The 26254-nt window shown below is 42.1% G+C and overlaps 1 protein-coding gene across 4 annotated transcripts in view; it reads right to left on the bottom strand.

Moving 5' to 3' along the window:
• Positions 1–26254, bottom strand: part of LOC105490635 (FERM domain containing 4A) — a 699298-nt gene that overhangs the window by 378582 nt on the left and 294462 nt on the right. The window contains exon 1 of one of the 4 annotated variants that reach the window (XM_071068801.1): positions 7649–12838. The exons of the other annotated variants lie outside the window; for them this stretch is intronic. Within the exon in view, the coding sequence (XP_070924902.1) occupies positions 7649–7714 (66 nt within the window). The 5' untranslated portion in view covers positions 7715–12838. Of the gene's footprint in view, positions 1–7648; positions 12839–26254 lie in introns of those variants that run through there. 4 annotated transcript variants of the gene reach the window in all.

Below are 26254 nucleotides of genomic sequence, written 5' to 3'. Positions count from 1 at the left end.
CCTGGAAACCTCACGTGAGAATCAGCCATCCCAGGATCTCACTCGATCTTTCTGGCAAGGATCTAGCCATAGAGAATGTCAAATGTGAATGACCCATGTGGAAGATGAGTCAGCATCTGTGTTAGAAGGCCTTGCTTTATGGACATCAAGGACGAGGCCCATCAGCATGCTTGCAGGTTGTTCAGCTCTTCATCCGCAGACAGAGATCTTGCTCACAAGCTGCAGATGGATTTTATGCCTCCACGTGAAGGTCCTTCACATCTGGTCTTGATATGATTTGTCCCCATGAGAACTCCACTTGCTCTTCCCAGCATGAGACCAAATCAGGTCATCAGTGGCTATAGCCTGGCTAAGGGCTATTCTACATGGTAGTAATGGCTTATTGTGTGTGCTATTAGGAGTGATGTTATGCCCAGGGTCCGAGGAATCAACGCTCTTGCAAGATGGCTATGTGATTAAGCGGGTAATAAGCTGACCTCTATGAAGCTGGCTGTGTCGATTGGCTTTCAAGATCATTTTGCAAAACCCTTTTTCATGTGCTGTCAGTTGTGGACAGATTTTGATAACTAGCATTGATTTGTCATGTTTATGAAGCGCAGTTTCACAGGGTAAACTGTGTAATTGCACCTGGAATGGCAATATAAATAATGTTCTTATCTATGGTATTGACTGCCCAGGATTCGCTAAATATATATGGCATACCTCCAAACAGAGCCAATAGCTGTTGACTCGATTTTTACTAGGCTTAGCTCTCAAATTTCAGGTGTCTTAATAAGCATTGGGTGGCGAATGATCAACTTTTACATCTGTTTCTAATTTCCGTGCTTCCTTTTTCCAGGAGGAGAAATTTAACAAGCAATTTTCTTCAACAGGGGAATAGTTCATCTTGGTTCAAGTAATCCCTCTGGTGCTGCAAAGGACAATGGCTTTCTTTAGGGCCATCAGATTGCTTTCGCTCCTGTGCCCAGGGTCATATCACTCCCAGGGTCAACTGTCCATTTGCTCATGGACATCTGGGATGAGTCACATGTATATTTTCCCAAAGTGAGGAAGGAAGAAAAGAAAGCATGTTGAATCTGCTTTTGTGATATACTGTTGCTTTGAAGCCTCATGTCATAGGAATATGGTTTATCTTGAATGTGTTCTAGAGTATACCCAACATCCTGTAAATCAAAACACCGAAATGCAAGCTTTGACCAGAATGGGTAAAACACCTCCAGTGCACAAATCCTTGTAGGTAGATGAGGATGACTAGGGGATTCTAACTGTTCTTGCTTGCTGGGGGTACTCTATTCTATGAATTTTAAACCTCTATGGCACAAATGCAGTTAATAGACTGTTGACATGAAAATTACATGAGATAGCACAGTTCTGCCTATGAGAACAAGGGTAGTAAGAAATGACATTAAGGCAGCTGGGAGCAGTGGCTCACGCCTGTAATCCCAGCACTTTGGGAGGCCGAGGCTGGCGGATCATGAGGTCAGGAGATCATAGACCATCCTGGCTAACATGGTGAAACCCTGTCTCTACTAAAAATACAAACAAACAAACAAAAACGGTTGTAGTGGCAGGCGCCTGTAGTCCCAGCTACTCAGGAGGTTGAGACAGGAGAATGGCATGAACCCAGGAGGCGGAGCTTGCAGTAAGCTGAGATCGTGCCACTGCACTCCAGCCTGGGTGACAGTTCGAGACTCTGTCTCAAAAAAAAAAAATAAATAAATAAATAAAAAGAAAAAGAAAAAAGAAAAAAGAAAAAAAAATGACATTAAGGCTATATTCTGATTTGCATACTATAGAACAATGTATTTTAGACCTCATTCCATGAGCAAGGGGGAGCCATTTAAAGTTACTTTTAGGAAGGAAGTGACACCGTCCAATCTGAGTTTTGGGGACTTGATTGATAAAAGATGAATGGCAGAACAAAGAACCAGGGTTTATTGGAGGCTGAGAGAGCAGTTACAAGATTATTGCAATTGTCCAAATGAGAAATGATTAAGTGCAGAACTAGGACATTGTTCTTTTACAATTTCTATTCTGATAGACTAGAGGAAGGATGGTCCTATTAGTCAAAATAAATGCACAGGAGGAAGGGAAGGTTTGGGGAGATGATAATGAGTAGCTTGGGGAAGACAGAGCTTCTAATGCCTGAACATTTTGACCTGGAACTTAGCAGAGGAGTCAAGTCTGTAAATGCAGCTTTGGATTTCAACAGCAGACTACCAATCACTAAATAAGTTATCAGTTAAGTGTGAGGGCAGACGTTCAGTAACACACAAATTTACTTCTCATGCACCTTTACTGGAAGATGTCTCCAGCAGAAGAATGTTAGAAGGGAATATGAATTCCAAGAAAAGAACTGATCACAGGAGAGGTACCAAGGGAGTTTCCAGAATAATAGAAAAGAGGATTCTCAAGAAGACAGTCATGCAGGAGACCAAGAGAAGAGCTAATCCAATTGATGCAGGAGGAAGGAGTGCTTCAGAAAGAATGTCTCAAAAAATAAAAAGAAAAAAAGGAGTGGGTTAAGTATCTGATGAATTTACCAAATTGAGAGGAGTTACACAGCTCTATTGAAAATCTTAGATAAAAATGATTGATAAATACAAAGAACATAAAACAAACACTGAAATAAGGCAATTATCAACTCCAGGAAAAACATAAAGTTGTAAAATCCAAGACATGCCATCATAATGTGTAATATTTCTCAGATGTAAACAAGATTTTAATATTCATAATAAAACTGAATTTTGATTTAAATTATGATGTCAATATATTCAGAAGACAGAGGGGGAAGAGATATGTGTGTTTGTAGGGAAACAGACTCAGAAGTCGGGAGGAAAGGACTGGAGCCTGGGGTTTTTCTTTCTAAGCCTTCTAGTACTCTTCAGCTTTCAAAGGTTATGAATATTGCCATGTACACATATTATTTTGATAAAAATAAAAATTAAATTATAAACAGAAGGATCAATGTTACGGGGATTTGAGCCAACTAAGGACGGACAGTGATGGGGCTCATACCTTTGAGAACGTGCTCATGCAATGTCAGTAGCAGAAGTAGGGCTGTGGAGGGTGAGCTAGAACCACAGGCCTCTTCCTGAAAGGACAGATTTGAGTCTGATACTGGGTTATTTAATCCAATGAGAAATGTTTCAGGAACACCTGCTTGATTTCCTCTGTTTCTCTTTTTCCTTTGGGGTATGTCGTGGGTCTCCTCATCTACGGATTTGCTGTTGGAATGACTGCTGAATGCAAAGCCTCCAAGGTATGCCTCTGAGAGAAGCATTTTAAATCTTCTGAAACAAGATGCAGACAGACAAAATGAAACAGGACAAAGGTGTCACTGAGAGCACTGCCAACACTTCTGGAGCTAGTCCTGAAGAGCCATTCGTGCTCTTGGACTGATCTCCCATCTTGTGCTCCTGGAGTGGTTGCAGGATCCTGCGTGTGCATTTGCAAGTGCGAGCTTGTGCACGTAAACACGTGTGCTGCTTTCTCTCATGAACCCAGCAGCATAGCAGCAGCTAGAGATGCCCCAGAGTGATGACAACTAATTATAAAACACCAGTCTGATATGTCCCTTTTATCTCATCTTGCAGAAACCTTGCATTCCCCCAAAGCCCCCCAGTGGCCCTTTGTAATCCCAGAAAAGAAGTGTCAATATGGAAACAGCTGTTCTTGAGATAGTGGGATGACATCCTAATGAGTATGCCATCAGCTACAGAGGAAACCCAAGGCTAATGGGCGTCTGATGCAAATATTCTTTCTAGATCATCTAACTCACACGAGAAAGGCTACAGTCCCCAGCAAGGCTGGGAGAGGACACACTGGCCTATAGATGTCAAGTCCTCTTTTGTTCTTATTTAGGTTTTTAGCTTCTCAAACCCCGTGGGGCATCCGGCAATCTCCCTGGCTCCTCTGGAAGGTGACTCTGGAATAAGGCAGCCCAGAGGTTTTTTTGTTTGTTTGTTTTTGTTTTTTGTTTTTGTTTTGTTTTTTTAGCTTAGAGGCCATGCTAGGGAAGCCAGCAGGAGCACAGGGCTCCTGCAATTTTGGTAGCAGGAGAAACAGCCACAGGTTGCTGTAGTTCAGGCAGGGAGTGAAGGCTGTGCTTAGAAAGAACCTGAATTCCCAAACATTCAAGGGGGGAAGGTTAGGGAGTAATAGTGAGAGACAGCTTTAGAGGTGGAGGAAAGGGAAATGATGGATTGCAGCAAGCGACCTAAAACAGATGCCCTTTTTAGGGGCAAGGCAAGGGATGAAGAGAACTGACCTACCACGTGCCTCGTTGGCATCAGACACACCCCTGGGCATTTGCTCTATGTCACCTCTTCTGAATCTTCACCATGATCCTGTAAGCTGGGTAGCGTTAGCTGCACTTTACTGATAAGGAAACTGAAGCTCACAAAGAGGAAACACTTGCCAACAATCTCACATCCAGGAAGTGGAACTAAGCTGGGACTGAGACTTGAGCCCATGAGACTTCAAAGCTCCTCCTCAATTTTCTTTGAGTAGGGAAGCTATACACAAAATAAAGAAAAATCTTTATAAAAAACAGGGGGGCCCAGATATGGTAGTTTACACCTGGAATAATCCTAGCAGTTTGGGAGGCTGAAGCAAAATGATTGCGTGAACCCAGACATTCAAGACAAGCCTGGGCAACATAACAAGACCTCATCTCTACAAAAATTTAAAAAAAAACAAAAACAAAAACAAAACACCCAGGCAAGGTGGCTTACACCTATAGTCCCACCTACTTGGGAGGCTGAGGTGTGAGGATAGTTTGAGTCCAGGAGGTCAAGTCTGCAGTGAGCCATGATCATGTCACCGCACTTCAGCCTGAGGGATAGAGGGAGACCCTGTCTCAAATAAATAAATAAATAAATAAATAAATGCAAGCAAGCAAACTGGGGAAAGGTTGTGTTTCCCCCTGGGGGAAGGAGATAATCTTAATCTAGAGGGGATACCCAGAGACTCCTGGAGTCCTCACTCACAGTATTTCATTTTTAATCTGGATGGTGGTTACACTGGGTGTTCATGTTGTAAATAATCCTTTAGACTATATACACATGTTTTATGGGCTTTTGTGCACCTCACCGATATCTTACAATAACATATTACAAACAAAAAAGAGAGTCCCTATTCTTTTTGCATCCAATGATTTCTTCAGTATATCACAGGATGGCATCTGAAATGACTGTGTCAGACACCAGATTACAACCTGGTAAGAAATGCATGCAATCATGAGATTTCTGTTTTTTGCATTTTATTGCCCCCACCAAAAGTTAAATTTTACAATGACAGTAAAAATACACTAATTAAAAATCAAGTGATTGATATGTATCGTTGAGGTCCCTGTATACAATATTCTAGGTGCCACGGAGGTTACAAAGACATTCTTGCCTTTTGGATCTCAGGATCACCTTGAGGAGGAGGCAAGATAGAGACACAGAATGAGATAATTAACCAAACAAGGTCAATGAATAATGAGTGGTACAGAGAGAAAGTGCGATGGAAATCCACGTGTCTAAACTTCGCAGAGGAGAGAGAATTTCATTGAGGCTTGAAGGATGTATGAACTTCAGACAGGTCAAGAGGAAGCAGAATTACAAGCACAAAGACATAGTAATGAGAAGAGGCTCGCTGCCTCGCAGAGACTGATGTGGATCAGTGTGGAGTGGGACACTCACAGTGGGAAATTATAGGAGATAGGCTTAAAAGAGAACTTGACCTCCAAAACCTTGTGTGATCTGGCCCAAACCTTTGTCTAGCTGCCTGAATTTGTTGGAATCATATGATTTAATATAAACATTGCATAATGCTAAATGTGATTTAAATGCTTCTTAAGGGAGAAGCAGGGGCACAAAAATGTTGCTACAGAGGGCAGGCAAATGCTATGTAAATAAGGGGTAAAAATTAAGTGTGGGGAGGTTGGGCTAGAGATGATAATGGGTGGAAGAACTGGAGAAGTACTGGCTGCGAGAGGATGAGAAGGTGAGTTCAAGTGAGAAGTCAAGGACGCAAACTGGGACTATGAAAAGATGGGTTGTATTTAGAGAAAAGGATGGAGTGTCTGACTCCATTCTCTCTCAAGGGGGAGTGCATCTTGGAGCTTTGAAACGAGACAAAGGTGGTAGAAGTATTAGGAGAGGAGCCTGCGGGTAGGGGAAGTTAAGGAGAGAAGAAGAATGTATTAATAACTTTGTGGTATTTAAATAAAACAGTTCCCTGATTAATTAGTTTCCTCCAATACGACCAAACTCACACCAACCCTTTGGCATGCCACAGATCACCCCCAAGAGTGACTCCACAGCCACCAGCCACTGTCCCGGGCAGGGTGGCCAGGCAGAGGAAGTCAGTGGTCCAAGAAACCTCCCTGTCTGCAGCTCAGTTTCTGTTCATACTTCTCATAAAGTCATGACCCTGGTCATGAATCTCCCATCCCTGGAAACCCAGAAGGATGCTCTCCCTGCTGGACACATTCTTCCTCCAGGCGTAACTTCCAACACTAAGGGCGGAATGAATGCGAGTCGCCCAGAGCCCCACACCCAGCCCTGGGAAGGGCGAGTCCCTCTGGGAATTCTGCCAGCACAATGTTGCCTCAATTTGAAGACAAATTTTAAATTAATAAAGAAAAAAAAAAAAAAAGCCTCAGACTCTCACGCCTGCCAAAACACACCATTCCCTGAAAGGTTCCTGAAAAGGACTCACTGATGTACTATAAAGAAAGCGCCAACCTTCCATAGCCTTCTCCAGATGCGAGACGCAGACTGGCGGGTCCTGGAAACGTAACACAGCTCACAGCCGCCTTCCCGTGGGCAGCCCAGTGTTGTTCTTGGATCGAGAAGACCTTTCAGCTGCCATACCACCTGTGCATTTCACAGTCTGCAGCTCCCTAAACCCCTATGAATAACACAGGACGAACAGACCCATGGCCAACAGAAAACCCCGAGAAAAGTACTGGAAGAAAGAGTGTGGTTGGTTTAAGATAGAAACGATGTGAAAGTTGCAATGCGTGCCCTGGAGTTTTGGAAGACTGCATCGCTAAGACCATCACAGGAATAGAAGTGTCCTTGTCAGCTGCTCTTTTCTTCAGCAGCAACTCTCTCAAACAGCCTCAGGCCATAAAATCACTTCCCGAGGAACTCTTGGTAACTGAATGCCTCTCCAAGTAGCAGGGATCCAGACACTAGAATTCTGGGGACAGTGAAGTTCATGCCTCTATCCTACATGCAGCATTCTCTACAAAAAAATTAGTATGTTGAGCACCCTCCTCCCTTGTTTTTCTGGAATGGTCACTTCATAAACAAACAAATCTGGTTCTTTCAGGGAATAGCCATTGAAGCTGCTTTGATCTCTTCTGGCAAATGTTTTCTATTTCTTCAGCCTATTCATTCAGATTTCTGCAAGTGACTTGATTCTAAACCCACATCTCTGCTATTTGATCTGCACGGACTATTCTATGCCACTCAGGCATTGAGGAACTTTATGGTTTTCTCCCCCGACCGCACGTAAGAATAAATCATGAGGACTTGGGAATTGCACAGTTGCAGATTAGAATGCGATTGTGTAATGGGGACAGGGTCCCAAGGATTTTCAGAGTGGCAGGGGAGACTCTCTTGTGCCTGGAATAGGAAAAGCCTTTACTTACAAACACGTCCATGAGCAGGTGCTCCAGTGTCAGCTCAAAGTCTTCCAGCTTGGCAGCCAAAGTCATGATGAATGTCCCGATTTGCTCTCAGTCCCCGCTGACAGATCAGACCTGCAAACTCCCCAGCTCAGGAAACACCGTCGGCGTCAAATTTGATCACAAGGCAGGGTTGCCACTAATGGGAAGTAGAAACCCTTAAAAGAAAGCAGAACATCGCAGGCTGGACTGCTAGAGCGCTGTAGCCAGAAACTGTAAAAGGATATTTTGAAAAACACAAACACCAGACTCTAATAATGGTGCTATGGGACCAGACTGGGCATAAAGTGAGGTGCCCAGATGAAGACTGCAGCCACTGCCTTCTCTGTGTAACTTCACAGTCCGAGGTGCTGGCCAAGTGCAGAGAACCTCACCAGTGAGTGAAAGAGAGAAGTGAGATGGGGTGAAAGCAAGAGTGGGGAAAATGGAATAGACCGTCTGACTCTGATATTTATAGGGCCACATGTTTTTGACTCTAGCCCATTTCTCAGTTGATTTCTGACCTTTCATAAATGGCTAAACACACTGGAGTGTATTGTCGAACGGGGGCAGTGGGTTCTACAGAAGTTGGCTGTGACCAATGCTAGGGCAATTCACACAGACACACCATCAATAGTTCTTTGTAGAGAACGTATCAGACCTTGTTTTGTACACGATGACTGAAAAGCACATAGTCTTGTGAAAAACAAGGAAACGAAAGTTGTGCGGGTACTAAATTTTTCCTCAGAATATTATTAGATCCCTCACACTCTCTTCCTTCTCCATCCTCCGCACCCCCTCTGCTGCAACAGTAACTAAACATCTAGGAAAAAATTTAATATCTCCTGTCAACTCCTCAAGCTTCTGCCAGTCACAGAATATCCACGAATCTTGCAAATGTGGTTTCTCCTTTTCCGCTTTCAGAGTTTTTTCTTTCTTTTTTTTTTTTTAACTTAAAAATGTTTGGAAATTGTGGTAAAATATACTTCACACAAATTTGCCATGTTAACTATTTTTAAGTGTATAGTTCCATAGTGTTAAGTACACTTACCTTGTACTTGGTTCACATTGTACTGGAATAAACAAGATAGACTTGTTTATTTCATCAATGCTCTTCCTGGGATGGACAAGGGATCAGACCGCGGATAACAGCTAGTGTTTCTTATTTAAGGCAGTCTGCTAGTCTCAACAATGACTTTACATGATTATTGCCTAAGAAAAATTTGGAGGCCTTAAGGATAGTCACTATCACAACCACGTCCATCTCCAGAACTCTTTTCATTTTGCAAAACAGAAACACTGTAGCCATTAAAAAATAACCCCATTTCTCCCCTCCCACAGCTGCCTGGCCATCACCATTCTTCTTTCTGCCTCTATCAATCTGACCACTCTAGGAACCTCGCATAAGTGAGATCGTATAGTGTTCGTCCTTTGGTGACTGGCTTATTTCACTCAGTGTAACATCCTCAAGGTTCACCCACGGGGTAGCCTGCGTCGGACTCTCTTCCCTTTTTAAGGCTGAAATCATATATCCTAAGAAAGATACTGCTTTGGACAGTTTTTCAGGCCTGAGAAAATCTCTCAGGGACACTTCGTTGTCAAGACGCTAATGGCCTTCCTTGCTGTGACTGTAGTCACAAAAACAGCCTTGGTCTAGCAAGCCAGTGCCCAGTTCTGTCCTCTTAGTACCCTAAACGCTTTCTATTAAACTCTAGTCTCCTGACTGCAAACAGAGCGTGACCACTTAACAGTCGATGTTGATGTCAAAGAAGGTGGCCCTCATGAGATCGAGAGGGAAATATAAATAGAACGTTTCTGCTTTAGAGTAAAACTCCCCTCCCTGCACACCAGAGCTCTCTTAGGCATGAGCAGTGAAAACTCTCCATTTTAGTATCTCTCTGTGAATTTTCATTTCCCAAAGGAGATACACACAGACTTAATTCAACATTTCACACTGAAACAAAGCTACCATAAAATTAAGGGCAAAGATAAAGAAATGGACAAAAAGCATATTATTTTAAAAGCAGATTTGGAGTCTGCCAGACGAGTTTAGCTTGCAGTTGGTCCGAAATTGTACATACATGTTCTTCGAGTTACGGTTTCTATTTTGTTTTCAGGCCTCTAATGGAAGAATGAGAGTGGGTCCCACAGCAGGTGTCTCTTGTTAGGAACGGCACCAGGAAGGGGCGGACAGTGCTGTGATGAGTGTCTTCAACAGCCAAGAATGCGCAGAAAATCTGTTTCCCTGATGGGCTAACTGAGCTACAGACCTTCCTAGGGGCTCATGGGTTTGCTACGTTTGAAATTGATTCAATAACCAGCTGCATCACATCAGCCACAGTCTCAACACAAGAGGACTTCTTGCCACAGAGTTGCCATCTTTTGTTAAAACCATAGCTGCCCTAAAGGTCCTCAAAAAGCCAAGTGCCTTCTCTCACCAAGCAAGAGAGCCTGATGCTCATGAGGGACTCTATGATCAGGAGACCCTGAAGGAGGGTACGTATCTGCATATGTGCAACATTGTTCTAGTTTCCCAGCCATCTCAGAGGAGTGTTCAACACCAAGTTTTCTTTCTTTTTTTAAAAAAATTACTTTTAATTTTTGAGGGTACATAGTAGGTGTATATATTTATGGGTTACATGAGATATTTTGATCCAGGCATATAATGCGCATAATCACACCATGGAAAATGGGGGTGTCCATCCCCTCAAGCATTTATCCTTTGAAAATCAAGTCCTCTTGGCCCCTTTCCTTATGAATTAAATTTGGACGAAATGTTTTTAATAGCTGGAATTTCATAAGAGATATACTACTTGTTTGTTTCATCAATCCTCTTCCTGGGATGGACAAGGGATCAGACCATGGAGAAGAGCTATTGTTTCTCATTTAAAGCAGTTGCCAAGAGGCAGTGGAGTCTCCCAGTCTCAACTGTGACTTTACATGACTATTTTCTAAGACAATTTTTGGGGGGACTTTAAAAACTGTCAATGTGGCCAGGCATGGTGGCTCACGCCTGTAATCCCAGCACTTTGGGAGGCCGAGGCGGGCGGACAGCCTGACCAATATGATGAAATCCCGTCTCTACTAAAAACACGAAAATTAGCTGGGCATGGTGGCATGTGCCTGTAATCCCAGCAACTTGGGAGGCTGAGACAGGAGAATCGCTTGAACCCGGGAGACGGAGATTGCAGTGAGCCGAGATCGCGCCATTGCACTCCAGCCTGGACAACAAGAGCTAAATTCTGTCTCAAACAAAAACAAAAACAAAAACAAAACAAAAAACAAACAGTCAGTGCATTGGCTTCTCTTAGGTGTAAATAGCAAACTTCAGGGATAAGATACTGTACATGATTTGGGCAGAGTGTGTGGTTCTTACTCTCGCACTGGGGCTCTAGGAAGAACGTATTCAGAACATCCTGTTCTTCCAACAAAAGTCACTTTAATAGTTTCCAAAGGAGAGAAACTGACCAGAAGGGAGTTAGCCTGAAAAATGCACAGGAAATTAGTGTATGTGGATGTCACCCCGAGGAGACATTGATCATGAATTCAGATTTTAGTGAATGATATGAGCCACTTGGAGTAATTGGGTACCAGGGAGGAAGTAGAACCACACCAGTGTTAAGACAGAGAAACTTGAAGATTCATTCATACAAGCAAGTTCACGGGCGTCAGTGCTTATCGGTTTATGAGAACATGGTGAAGGCTGGCTTGGGCAGATCGATTGTGGATGTTTTCTTAGTAACTATATTCTAGCTACCTGATATATATTTTTGATAATTATGGGGACATTTTATTGATGCTTATATCAAATGTGAACAATCATTTGTTCATTCATTAATGCATCCTTTGGACAAATATTTATTTACTAACTGGGGCATATACTGGCATAGATGCTGGTGCCTACAAAGGTGAATAAGATATAGTTTCTTCTTCTAGACCTTACAGTCGAGAAAAGAGGAGGCCTGATGTGACTGATGTAATCTTATTTTTTCTTGGGAAATACGAATGTAGAGTATAATTCCTTATCAGGAGACTCTCTCTGGGACTTGGGGATGAGGGCGAGTCACTGACAAAGGGGGAGAAGAGGTTGTTGCCCTAACTGAGAAACATTAACTCTTCTCCATGCTCTGATCCCTCATCCACCCCAGGAAGAGGGTCGATGAAATAAACAAGTAGTATATCTCTTATGAAAATCCAGATATTACAAACATTTTGTCCAAATTTAATTCATAAGGAAAGGGACTAAGAAAACTTGATTTTGAAAGGATACATTGCTTGAGGGGATGGAGACTCCCATTTTCCACGGTGTGGTTATTAGGCATTGCATGCTTGTATCAATATTCGTACTCCCATTCTATAGGAAGGGCCATGAGTGAGAATGAAGGAGGGACACGGTACACCTCCCGAGGTTGCGATTTGCAGCACTAAGTGTCAGGGACATCAGGGCAGTGATGGATCTCAGGGATGAGCTCAGGGATCATTGGATTTGAAGAGTTGACAACCAAGGTCTCAATGCTGACAGCACAGGATCCTGCTACCATTTATAGACATCCCTTGATGGTGTAAATCTCCGTTGGAAAAAGATCCACTTTAACCGTTGATCACAGCTTGGTGGCCACCTACGAACGATCTGACATGAACCACCCTGCTGGGCTGGCTGGTTGAGAACAATTAATCAGTGACACACTCTATATGGTCTTCTTCCCAAACCTGGAGGATATTATGCTAAGTGAAAAGTGTCAGACACAGGAAGAAACACACTGCATCATCTCACTTCTATGTAGAAGCTAAAATAGTCAGACTCACAGGGGAACAGGGTAGAATGTGGTTTCCAGGAGCTGGGGGAGGGGGAAATGGGGAGATATTGGTCAAGGGATACAAACTTTCAGTTATTCCGGAGGAATAAGTTCTGGGGTCCCAATGCACAGCAATGTGACTGAGTTAACAATGCTGTACTGTATACTCGAAATTTGCTGAGAGGATAGATCTTAAGTGTTCCCATCATAAAATGTTTTTTAGAAAAAGAAAGCAAAAAAGAAAATGGTAACTATATGAGGTGATGGAGACGTGAATTAGCTTGATCCTGGTGATTATTTCACAGTGTATACCTGCATAGGAACATTACATCATATGCCTTAAATGCATACAATTTTTTTCAGTAATACCTCCATAAAGATGGAAAAGAAAATTCAATGATATGTGTAAAAGCAACTGATATTAATGTCCTATTGACGTACTTGTCTGTCAAGCCTCTGCCTTACCTTCAAACTAGAAAGAGAGAGGCTTTTAAAGATAGTTTGCTTGTTTAAGCAAAACAAGCCCTTTTGATGGCCGTATAGACAGCAAGCTGCCTGTCTGGGTCTAGTTAAAGGCTGGCCTGTCTCCTCTGCTATCTCTTGGAGAACAGACATGTTAATTTAAAGGTTTGCTTGTATAGGGCCCCTGGCAGCCTGGCACTGGCCAGGGATCAGGCAGTGGTTCTCAGAAGACTACACTCTTAGCATCTGCCCTTATTCTTCCATGTTCGTGTAGATGGCTTACACAACCAACCTTGTCTTTCCCACTCAGGATGCGTTTTCCATTTTGACAGCCTCTCCAATGAGTACAAAGCCTCTATTCCTCTTCATCCATCCCCAGCCCCACGGCAGTCCCTGCCTCGTGCATCCACAACCCCTGACCAGTCACAAGGATGAATTTCAAGACTTTCAAAACTTACAAGCAGGGAAATGAATGTCAGGCACACCGGGCAGTACCCTGAACTTATGATGGGACGAAACATAATAACTCATCTTTTCTCCGTCTTGCCATCTGCCACTTACTGTACCATTTGGAGTCAAAGAGGCTTGCAGGGATTCCGAGGTCACCACCAGAAGTGCGCAATTGGAATGTGCCAGGAATGATCGCCTGGGCTTCACCACGTGGTCTTTCTAAGGCACTTGTTTTCTAGGGTTTAAATACACATTGTGGAGACACTAATCCTTACTGCGTCCTCCTGAATCTTTATAGAATTTTTTTTTTTTTTTTTTTTTTTTTGAGATGGAGTTTCACTCTTGTTGCCCAGGCTGGAGTGCAATGGCACGAACTCAGCTCATTGCAACCTCCTCCTCCTGGGTTCAACTGATTCTCCTGCCTCAGCCTCCTGAGTAGCTGAGATTACAGGCACCAACCACCACACCTGGCTAATTGTTGTATTTTCAGTAGAGACGGCGTTTCACCATGTTGGTCAGGCTGGTCTCGAACTCCTGACCTCAAGTGATCCACCCACCTCAGCCTCCCAAAGTGCTGGTATTATAGGTACGCCCAGCCTTACAGGTGTTTTTTAATGGCTCTTTCCCATCTGTAACAGACACACAGGATTTAAAGATTTCCATGCCTTCCGGAGTTGTTTAGAGAATAATGAAGACATGAGCTCTAGGCAAGCTCTTAGAGCTGATCTGAAATAAGAAGTTGTGGAACAGGAGCTGGAGCTGTGTGAAGACTGCTACCATTGCATGTTCTGCACTTTGGGCATCTTTGAGTGAGGCATTTTGATCATTAACATCACTGCCAAATCCAGGAAATCTGCTGGTTGTAAAACAATCTTGAGGGAGAACCACCATCCATTTCACCCAACTCTGACTTAGATTTTTTTTTTCTTCCCCCATTGCCTTTCCCGTGGGCCTTAGAATGATCAATGACATTTAATGCCTTTAGAGTCAGCAGCCTTGGTTATAAGAAATATTCTAAGTTTTTAATTTTTTGAGATGGGGTCTTGCTATGTTGCCCAGGCTAACCCTGAACTCCCAGACTCAAGCAATCCTCAGGCCTCAGCCTCTTGAGCAACTGGGACTTCAGGCATTCTGCCACTCCTGCTCTAACAAGTATTTAAAAGTACCCCTTACTATCCTCAAATAAAATCCATGGATAGTGCAACCTGCTTACACATATTGTTGAAAAAATATTAGCACAATTATCTGTTATGTAAACAAAAGATAGTAGGAAAGTAATCTGCCAGCAAATAACGTACATTACAATATGTAAATGTTTGCAGATAATGCAACTACAACCAGAAATCATGAGGAAGTGATCGATTTCTTAATTACTGTGAGGCCAGAGCTACAAATGCTAACTGCCAATGGCCTGTTGTGTTGGACACTCAAATGCCACTGGGGTATTGCCATTAGTGAAGCGCTTTTCCTGAAACATGAATAGTTCTTGGTGAAGTTCCAGCTAAAAGAAAGCATTATCACACCTTGACTTGCATGAGAGTTGTACTTGGGAGAGTCTGTAAACGGTGAACTGCAAATGCCACAATCCACACCCGCCACCCCTCCCTCACTATTGCTGCCTGGGAACTATGTTGCCACCACTTCCAGTGAAGGCCACCAGGGGGCGCCAGCAACAGGGAGCTGCTGGCAGACACCACCCTGAGACGCCCATCCTTTGGTTGATGTGGTGTTCTGTGCCATGTCCACCATCACCCCTCAGACACCAGCATGGCATCCCCTCACCCCATCTGTTGCTAGGAGCCAGCATCCCTGGACTGCAGTAGTGATAAAAGGCAGGGGACATCCTGCAAAAGGAAATGGGGCTGAGTGTGTTTGTGTCTTGGAGCAGGAGACAGTGGGGGTTGGAAATCATGTACAGTCTGTTTCCCAGTCTTAGTAACTTTGCCTGGTATTCCCAGATAAACCCAAGAGCAATTCAGGTGGCTGCAGTAGTCACCAGGTAGGTCTGGAATGAACCTGAATATCTGCGAGGCTCCACCGCATTCTTTTAAGATAATTATATTGGCTGGGCATGGTGGCTCATGCCTGTAATCCCAGCACTTTGGGAGGCCATGGTGGGCGGATTACCTGAGGTCAGACGTTCAAGACCAGCCTGGCCAACATGGTGAAACCCTGTCTCTACTAAAAAATTAGCCAGGCATGGTGGCACATGCTTGTAATCCCAGCTACTCAGGAGGCTGAGGCAGGAGCATCGCTTGAGCCTGGGAGGTGGAGGTTGCAGTGAGCTGAGATGGTGCTACTGCACTCCAGCCTGGCCAACAGAGCGAGACTCTGTCTCAAAAAAAAGAAAAAGATAATTTTATTTTAGATTTAGGGGCACATGTGCTTGTTACATGGATATTATTAATACATGCGTATCGGTGGGGTGTGGGCTTCTAGCGTAACCATTACCCAAATATTGAGCATTGTACCCAATAGCTAAAGTCATGGAACCAACCTAAGTGTCCACCAATGACTGATTGGATAAAGAAAATGTGATAGGCTGGGCATGGTGGCTCACGCCTACAATCTCAGCACTTTGGGAGGCTGAGGCGAGTGGATAACTTGAGCTCAGGAGTTCAAGACCAGCCTGGCCAACATGGCAAAACCCCATCTCTACTAAAAGTACAAAAATTAGCTGGGCATGGTGGCATGCACCTGAAATCCCAGTTACGCGGGAGACTGAGGCAGGAGGATTGTGTGAATCCACGAGGCTGAGGTTACAGTGAGCCAAGATTGCGCCATTACACTCCAGCCTGGGCAACAAAGCAAGACTCCATCTCAAACAAACAAAAAAACAAAACAAAGAAAAAAAAACAAGAAAAAAATGAAACAAGTCAAATATCATCCGCTGTCTCCATGATTTTATTAAAGAAAAGACATTTTAACACACACTGAAAATAGGAGAGATAAAAATCTTGGGTTTTAAAGTGGGATAAATTTAGCTTGATGGAAAACTCCTTCTGCTGTCTGTATTTTTCTCCTGGGCTGCATACCCACGAGGATTTTATTATAATGGAGATCACGAACGCGCTCTGAGACCGGAGCACAAGAGGATCCCAGCCTCGATCCAGTTGTATTTTTATCTCTAGTTTTTATCTCTAGTTTTTAATACATCCTCACACTGTTCCTATGAAATAGACTAAAGATATGCAAGAAACAAACTAGTAAGCAAATCTCTGGAAACAGAGTCCTCCACTTTCCTTTCCATGTGTTTTGCTTCTCTGACCATCTCAATGCCAACTCACAGAAGAGAACATCAGCAAGGCGGAAAGGAAAGCTAGAAAAATAAACACCCCGCCTTCCTTTTCTGGGGCTGCCAAAAAGGAACAAAGCTAGGCTGAGGGCAGCGGAGTATGGTGATCCTTGTTTCACTTCTTAATCAACCCGGATTGCTTACATTTGTACTTTCTGGGTGATGCTACCCACTTCCTACCATGATGGAATCACTGATTTTTACCTCTTCTCCAAGCACATGCTTGAGAGGGAGCAACTTAATTTTTTGAGATGGAGTCTTGCTCTGTTGCCCAGGCTAGAGTGCAGTGGTGCATTCTCGGCTCACTGCAACCTCTGCCTCCCAGGCTCAAGCGATTCTCCTGCCTCAGCCTCCTGAGTAGCTGGGATTACAGATGTGCACCACCGTGCCCACCTAGTTTTTGTATTTTTAGTAGAGACGGGGGTTTGCCATACTGGCCAGGCTGGTCTTGAACTCCTGACCTCATGTGATCCCCCAACCTTAGCCTCTGAAAGTGCTGGGATTACAGGTGTGAGCCACCATGCCACACAGCAGTGAGACTCTTGAACTCCTGACCTCATGTAATTCCCCAACCTTAGCCTCTGAAAATGCTGGGATTACAGGTGTGAGCCACTGTGCCACTCAGCAGTGAGACACCATGCACTGTCTGGAATACTTCATTGAACCAGTCCTCTATTGATGGATATCTGAATATGTCACTAATTCAGTGTGAAAATGTCTTTGTACCTCTGTCAATGTATCTCTAAGGTAGACTTCTAGGAGTAGAATTGTTGACTCAAAAGTCGTGTATTTTTAAAAAATTAGACATCGTCAGTTTTGCTCCCCATGGAGTTTATACCAATTTATACCCCCCGTATAGAGAGTGTCTGACTCCCTACACACACACACACACACACACACACACACACACACACAGAGTAGGGTGTGTACTAGAAAACTTTCAAATCTTGGGCACTGTGATGGGTAAAAAATGGCATCTCATGTTTATTTCAATTGATTATCTCCTTTCATAAGCCAAAATGCTGTTTCACAAAATTTCCCCAGACCAATTCCCTTTTTTAAACCAAGCTTTCATTGATCCAAATGGATCCAGCTTTGTCTCATAAACATCCCAATAATGGACACAAGCTAATAATCAAGAGAAAGATGTTAGAACCATCTACCCACTGAAGTCCACATTTAAAGGCAATTTACAAGAATCTTTATTAATGGTTCCCTTATGTATCTCTGTATTGTATATGCCACGCATACCTGTTAGAGGAGATGAAAATAAAAACGACGCTAAGCACAAAGGGCGATTGATCCAAATATTCCCCTTAGTCCAATTTCCCCTTTGCCTTGAAAACAGATAACCAAGTCCCCAAAAGATTGAATCTTGAAAGACTCTGGACCATGATACCTGATCAGATGTGGATTGCATAAAAATGATAACATTTTTGGGAGGCTGAGGCGGGTGGATCACAAGGTCAGGAGATCGAGACCATCCTGGCTAATATGGTGAAACCCCGTCTCTACTAAAAATACAAAAAAATAGCTGGGCGTGGTGGCAGGCATCTGTAGTCCCAGCTACTCAGGAGGCTGAGGCAGGAGAATGGTGTGAACCCGGGAAGCAGAGCTTGCAGTGAGCCAAGATCACACCACTGCACTCCAGCCTGGGTGACAGAGCGAAAAAAAAAGGTTGATAACATTTGTCAGCTACTCAAGCTCAAATCTACCAAGCTCAGAAACTAATCTCATAAATGATCAGCAGGGCAGGCAATAAAGGTCCTCAGAATTTCCACTGTGTACGAAGATATATGAGAGCATCAACTACTCCAAGTAAGGCTGAAGGTTCCCCGATGACTTTGGTGAGCTAAAACTTGTTACCCATGACTTTTTTCAGTCAAGCTGATCCCAGCACCTCACTAAATGTCCGATTGGCACCTCTGTTACTCTACTGAGAATCTGCTTAGGTTTCTACATATTCTCAAGGTCACTAGCTGTGTTTGGACAAAACAATAATAATATCAACCTTCAGGACACCATTTCTTAAGCATTTTTGAAAGGGCCAGTGTGGATACCATTAATTCTCAGGCAAATAAGAAAATCATTATAGAACAGCAGCCAAAGAACTTGAATAATTTAATTAAGTTAACATATTCAATATTTACCAAGCTTGTTGCTTTCTATTGAATTAGCATTGTGGTTGTAGTGATTTTTGTCAGGTACTGCAGGCATTGGGCTATTGATACTATGGCTGAAATGCTTAGACTCATGAATTGTTAGCCATGTTTTAGAATGTGAGTTGTACTTAGACTATTTACTTGTATTGTTATTTAATTATATCCTTTTGCTTACAATAGGGTAGGTGCCATACTATATGATGTATATACCCTTTGATACATACTATATCAAAGGTCTTTCACATCTAAAAATTTGCATTTCTAAGTAAGATCTTTTTCTTGCTCACTTTCTGATCTATCTGTCTGTCTGTCCATCATCCATCCATCCATCCATCCATCCACCCACCCACCCACATCCACCTATCTATCTGTCTGTCTATCTATCCTGGAACCCCAAAATCACTAAGCTAAAGGGAAAAGTCATGCTGGGAACAGCTTAGGCCAAAGCTGCTTCCCATTCTATTCAAAGTCACCCGTCTGCTCACTGAGATAAATGCGTATCTGATTTCTTCCTTTGGAAAGGCTGGTCAGAAACTCAAAAGAATGCGACCATTTGTCTCTCATCTACCTATGACCTGGAAGCCCTCCTCCTCACTTTGAGTTGTCCTGGCTTTCTGGCCTGAACTAATGTGCATCTTACATATACTGATTTATGTCTCACGTCTCCTTAAAACGTGTAACACCAAGCTGTACTCCCACCACCATGTCGTCAGGAGCTCCCGAGGCTGTGTCATGGGCATGCATCCTTAACTTTGGCAAAATAAATTTTCTAATTTGAGACTTGTCTCAGATATTTGGGGTTCACATCCGTATGTACATGAGTATGTATCTATGTTTCTATCCATTTATCTATCATCTCATCATCTAATCTGTGCTCTGTGCTAGGCTCTGTTCCAAGTGTCTTAGAAATATGAACTTATTTAATCTTCACAACAGTCCATATGGTGCTTAATTATTTTTACCATCCTCTTTTTACAGATGGAGAAACTCAGGAACAGAGAGGTTAAGTCACTGGCTCATAGTCACACAGCCAGTCAAATGGCAGAGCCTGAATAGGAATGCAAGCCTCTGGCTCCAGAATCAGTGATAATCACCGCTACACTGGGCCTGTGTGTGTACAACATTCTAATTTTTGTGAACAGTCACTTGCTCCCTGTCACCGAGAGAAAATCCTTTTTCTGTTGAATGAAACACAGAGTTCTTGTGGGGAAGCAAAGCTGGGTAAGAAGTGTGTGGAGCAGGGTGGTTTGTGGAAAATGTTTGGTATTCATTTACGAGATAATCTTAATAGCATCTCCATTGTGTAATGGAGAGACTCAATAATGGTACTGAAGGAATTTAGCTGAAGTTAATGTTCTCGCAAAAAAACAGAGAATGATGCAATTCTTTAACTCTGGGAGGAGTGTAACATTCATCTGAGACTAACTGCATTTTGGAGATGAAGGAACAGGCCCCAGGGACTTTGGCCTTACTTGGCCTGTTTGCTGAAGGTCATGCATGGTGCCTGCGACCAGAATCCAGACTTTGCACCTGCAGTTAGGGTTCTCCTTCTTATTCACTTCTCATTGACAGGATGGGTACTCTTCAGAAACCATACACTGTCTCATGTTTCTCCTTTCCTCTCTGCAAATGTGTTCTCCAGAGGAAATAAGACGGAGACGCCAGCTCAGCCCTACAGTGGATACAGTGGTTTCAGCTTCATGTACACAGGTGTTCCATTTAATGAGGTGTGGAAGGGAAGGTGGTTGAAAGAGAAATATACAGGGTGTGAGAAGAAGGAAGGCAAAATGTCTATTACCCACAAGCCCAGAGAAATCTATTTCTCCAGGCTGCAAAGTAGTGAGTGCCAGGAGTGGAATAACTGTTCTACTTCCTCTTAATCAAAGGAATTATATAACTCCCCTGCGAGAAAGCAAAATGACTTATTTTATCATAATGAAGCTTTTAAAATGGCAACTTGCAGTACTTTGAAAAAGTCATGGAGTATATGGGGTTAGACTCATTTCTTCTTGTTTTGTTTTTTAGCTTTCGTGCTGAAATTGGACAATCAGAACACATGTCAAACCCTTCCGCTTTCTTCAAATAAAACAGACTCTTTCTGTGCCTCAAATTCTTCTGAGCTGCTTTTAAGGGAGTCTAACCTAGCTCCTTATCACTTTTTTCAAAAGGCGTTTCTTATGACATTCTTCAAAAAACTTTGCTTTGTTGTAGTTTCCAATATTTCAACATTTTTATTTTACAGCTTAACTTGTTATCATGAAAATTCTGACCAATGTCCTTTTGTCTGTTTACAAATTAGTTTCGTTTTCTGCCACCAAACGGGAAACATACTGTGATCTCCATACTTGAGCTATTTTGTCAAACAAGAGTTAAAATCAGGAAACATTTACAAGTAAGTTCTGTGTCTAGGCATATACCCAAAACAAATGAGTCCATATGAGCCCCAAAAGGTGTGACCAGGGATTGTCATAGCAGGACTATTCATAACAGCTCCAAAATGAAATGATCGAAGTGTTCATTAGAGGTAGAACAAATAAATGTGTAGTCTACACATAAGGTAGAATCGTACAATGGGATAAAACACAGCAATGGAAAGGAATGGACCACAGTAGAGTTTAACAACATAGGTCAATCTTATAAGCATTTTTGAGTAAAAGAAGCTAGACACAAACAAATATGAATTGTGTCGTTATGTTTATATAATGTTCGAAAACAGAGAAAACTCAACTATGCTGGTAGAAGTCAGAACAGGGGCTGGAGGGAGGGAGACAGTGATTGAAGTGAGTACAGGGAGCTTGCAGGGTGCTGGTGATACTCTACTGCAAGATCCTTACTCCGGTATGTTCACTTTGTAAAAAGTAAAGTAGAGGTTCCTCTTCAAAAACTTTCCTCCCGTCTAATCAGGAATAAATAGAAACTTCTCTTAAAAGCAAAATGTATTCAAAGACCTATGTTAACATTTTAAAATATCTGCTAGCCGTAATAAAGAAACCGATGTACTTTCTGTTCTTAGCTCCTACTATGTAGCCTCAATATTTGCCCTGGTTTGCTTATACTGGTTCAAGCAAGCATTAGGTCATTGCCTGTTCCTCTTCCTTATTTGAAGCTATTTGTACCTTTCTCAGTATTCCACAAGTTACTTCCTCCTTCCTTTGTTCTCCTCTGTCTTTGCATCTTTTAAAAAGTTCTAAGTTACAGGCCTATCAGGACAAATACAGAATGTGAGGTCCCGCTCCAGCCAATAGAAACTGGACACAGCAGTAAAGTGGACGCATCAAGTTATAAATGACCCTGTCTCCTTTGTTCAGTGTACTCTCGTGGCACACTGCTGGCAAGCGTACCCTTTCTGCAGAAAGTATAAAAATGGCCTTGCTGAGGAAATTAAATTTACTTTCAATTGCTATTTCTTTACAGCACTGAAGAACAGGCATTTCAAACAACTTTGTGGTTATTTACGAAGGTGTACTTGTGATTTGCGCTCCTTCCTGAGCACAGGAATAAGAAATTTATTTGAAAACAGGCCGGTGCAGTGGCTCACGCCTGTAATTACAGCACTTTGGGAGGTCGAGTGGGTGGATCACTTGAGGCTAGGAGTTCGAAACCAGCTTAGTCAATATGGTGAAACTCCATCTCTACTAAAAGTACAAAAAAACTTAGGTGGATGTGGGAGTGCAAACCTGTAATCCTAGCTACTCGGGAGGCTGTGAGCCAAGATCATGCCACTGCACTCCAGCCTGGGTGAGAGAGCAAGACTCAATCTCAAAACAAACAAACAAACAAACAAACAAACAAACAAACGCAGTAATGAATTGTCCCTGGTGCAGAAAGAGAAAATCAATCTGTACAATCCTCATGACAAAAATCTGTATATTTTCACCAGACACTTGGAAAATGTTCACATCTTCCAGGTGTAGAGATGGGACAGGAGAGAGAGAAAAAAATTTTTAAAGCATCCTTTTACTTCCAGAAGGTTACTATGTTATCTATGTGTTGACAAAAACATTTTCTTCACCAAAAAGTGTGCACATTTAACATTAAAGTTGCTGAGAATTCAGTACAAATATATTTCTGAGGGATTTTTTAATGAGAAATTCTAGCCATATGTCCCATGTTAGTTCTGAAGGAATCCCAAAATTTGATGTGTGTTGTGTGGATGTAAAGGTGACACTCAAAGGAAATGTCTGAGAATGTGTATTTATATTTTATACAGGATTAAATCACATGATTTATCCACAAATTTGTTCCTTCCTCTACCAGCCTCACTCCCTGCCTTGAATTCTCCCATTTCATCTCCTCTATTCCTCTCTGATGTTCAGTTGAGGTGTTTGTCAAAGTTCTCCCTTCTCCCCTCTCCTGTCCTCTCGCTGTCTGGAATTTTATCCAGTCTGATGAGGATTTCTCTGTTTCCTTTGGCTGGATGACTTCTCACTCCCCAGCACCTGCTTTAACTTCTGTCCATCACTCCAGCCTTGACTACACAGCTGCCTGGACAGGCGCAGACGACGACACCATCCATCAGCATTACAATAGAAGACACAAAATCAAATTGACTTCTCACCAAACTAGCTGCAGCTTTCCACTGCCTTACCTAGGTTAGTGGTACCATCATTCAACTAGGTGTCCAATCCCAGATCTCTGGGTCTTTTTTTTTTTTTTCCTTAAGACAAGGTCTTGCTCTGTTGCCCAGACTGCAGTGAAGTGGGGCAATCACAGCTCACTATAACCTCAAACTGTGGGACTCAAGCATTCTTCCTACTTCATCCTCCTGAATAGCTGGCACTACAGTCACATGCTACCAGGCCTGGCTATTTTTTAAACTTATTTGTAGACATGGGGTCTCACTGTGTTGCCCACGCTGATCTCCAATTCCTGGCCTCAAGTGATCCTTCTGCCTTAGCCTCCCTAGGTGCTGGGATTACAGGTATGAACCACTGTGTCCCTGCCCTTTGGGTCATCTTTAACTTCTCTGCTCTCCAATTTCAAATCAGTTGTCCAACCCAGTTGATTCTACCTTTTACATCCTCTCTCCTATCGCCCCTTTACTTCCCATAGTGTTGTTACTGTTGTTTGAGCTCTCATTGTTTTAGCTGTGTGGCTCTTTGCTCATCTCTCTATTGCCATCTTTTCCTTCTCTAATTCTTTCTGCGTTTGGCTGCTTCACACAGAATAGTGTCCCCGCACCCCCCATTCCTGTCTGGTGAAACCTGTGAATGTGACCTTATTTGGAAATAGGGTCTTTGTACATGTCAAGTTAACATGAGATCATCCTGGATTAGGGTGGGCTCTAAGTCCAATATGACTGTCCTTCTAAGGACACAGCCTCCTGGGTAGCTGGGACTACAGGCACCCACAACCGTGCTTGGGTAATTTTGCTTATTTTTGTAGTGACAGGGTCTAGCTGTGTTGCCCCGGCTGGTCTTGAACTCCTGGACTTGAATGATCCTCCTGAAGTGCTGGGATTACAAGAGGGAGCCACTGTGCCTGGCCATTCTCTGGTCCTTCTGCCATCATAACTTCATGTGACTTATGCTGTGGCCTAGCAAAACTGCTTGCTCCTCCTTCAGCATGTCTTTGCCTTTCCACCTGGTGTGGAACATCTGGTGTGTTCTCACTTTGACCTCTTCCCACTAACACTGTACCACTTTTTCAAGGTGTTCAGATGCTACTGTCTTTATGAAGCTTTCCCTAGGTTCAGCAAGGTGTGGGTACCCCTCTCTTAATGTCCACTGCTGACATCTCTATTACACATGCACTTTGTCCTCTTTTATGGTGAGTTATATATTTTAAACACATTTATTATAAAACATTTAAGACATAACCATAAATATGTATGCTTATTGAATATGTATGTGAATACATATTACTATTATGTATTTTTATATATAATAAAATATATTATTATAATTATAAGATATGATATATAATAATTATAATCATATTATATATGTGTCATATTTATAACATTATGATATAATTATATTATAATATTTATAATATATATATGATATTATATTGTAATATTTATATTATATATAATTGTCTATCAGACATATATAATAATACACATCTATAATTATATTATATATGATTATGTATAATAGATATATTACATATAACTGCCTATAAATATATATAATTATATCACAGATAATATATTTATATATCATATTATATATGGTATAATTATAATAAAACTATATTGTTATAATTATCATAATGTATTCAATACATATTCAATTTTATACATATGTATTCATATTCAACACACACATATTATTCAATATTATACTTCTGTATTCATATTATACATGTTACGTATTATCAATATGTATGTATTGAAAAGTATATTTCAATGGTCAAATGTACTAAAACAGAATTTATTTAAATAAATACATATGATTATTGAAATATACTTTCACATTTACTAATCAAATACAATAGACCTTTTGGGATCATCAGCTTTGATATAGTCTATCATGCTCATAAATTCTGACTCACTTTCCTCAACATTTGTTAAATAATTTGTTAAAATTATTCAAGTACTTATTGAAAACACAACGGACCTTACAATGCCTACTGCGCTAAAGTGATTTACAGTGATAAGGAGTTGTGACACTTTTCTCTGTATAAAACCTTGGGCTGAAAGTTTGTTAATGTAATAAGAGGAGCCACTATTTTCCTCTTTTCCACTCATGTATATACTGTAGGAATGTTCTATAATATAAAAAACCACATGGCAAGATACAAAGCTGTTCCACAACTTTTTTTTTTTTTGAAAACTAATTTTCAGGTCAACTGAGCCCAAAGCACCTAATTTGATGACATTTTAAGAAAATGAAAGGTAGAATTATTTTAATATTTCTTAATGCCAAGGTAGAGGTCGTTTTCAACTCTACTTTTTTGCTGGTGATCTTATCCCTGTTTTCAGCCTTTCTGGTTCCTGACTTCATAGAGAAAATCATTTCTGTTTGCTCAGAATGATGATCAAACCCTTGACATGACGGTGCTCACAGCTGTAATGCTTTGATGGACAGGGATTTAGTATTCTGCCTGGCTTTACCCCGGAGCAGCCTGAAGATTGGGTAATGAAATGGTTTTGTGGCTCCTCTAATGAGGAAAATCCAAGTTAATGCATACACGAGGATATAAAATTCCCATCCAATGCTAACTCCCACCATTATGAGGCATGGGAGTTGCTATTCCCTCTCAGGGCTGGTCACTGGACATCATCTGGACAAGAGAAAGGGTAGGGTCTTTATCGTGTGTGGAGTTACATCCTGGGGCCGTATTGTCCACAGTCCTGATTTGTCAGGAGATGGGGTGGTCGGGCCTCCACCTCCAATATAACTATCAGAATGTGGTAGAATGACTCTCTGTGAGGCATAGTGACAATTTTGATGACTCTTGTGCCACAATGGAAATTCCA

Source organism: Macaca nemestrina, chromosome 9, assembly GCF_043159975.1.
Source record: "Macaca nemestrina isolate mMacNem1 chromosome 9, mMacNem.hap1, whole genome shotgun sequence".
NCBI classification, from domain to species: Eukaryota; Metazoa; Chordata; class Mammalia; order Primates; family Cercopithecidae; genus Macaca; species Macaca nemestrina.
The sequence above is the reverse complement of the archived record's forward strand: the minus strand, read 5'-3'. Positions and strand labels throughout refer to the sequence as shown.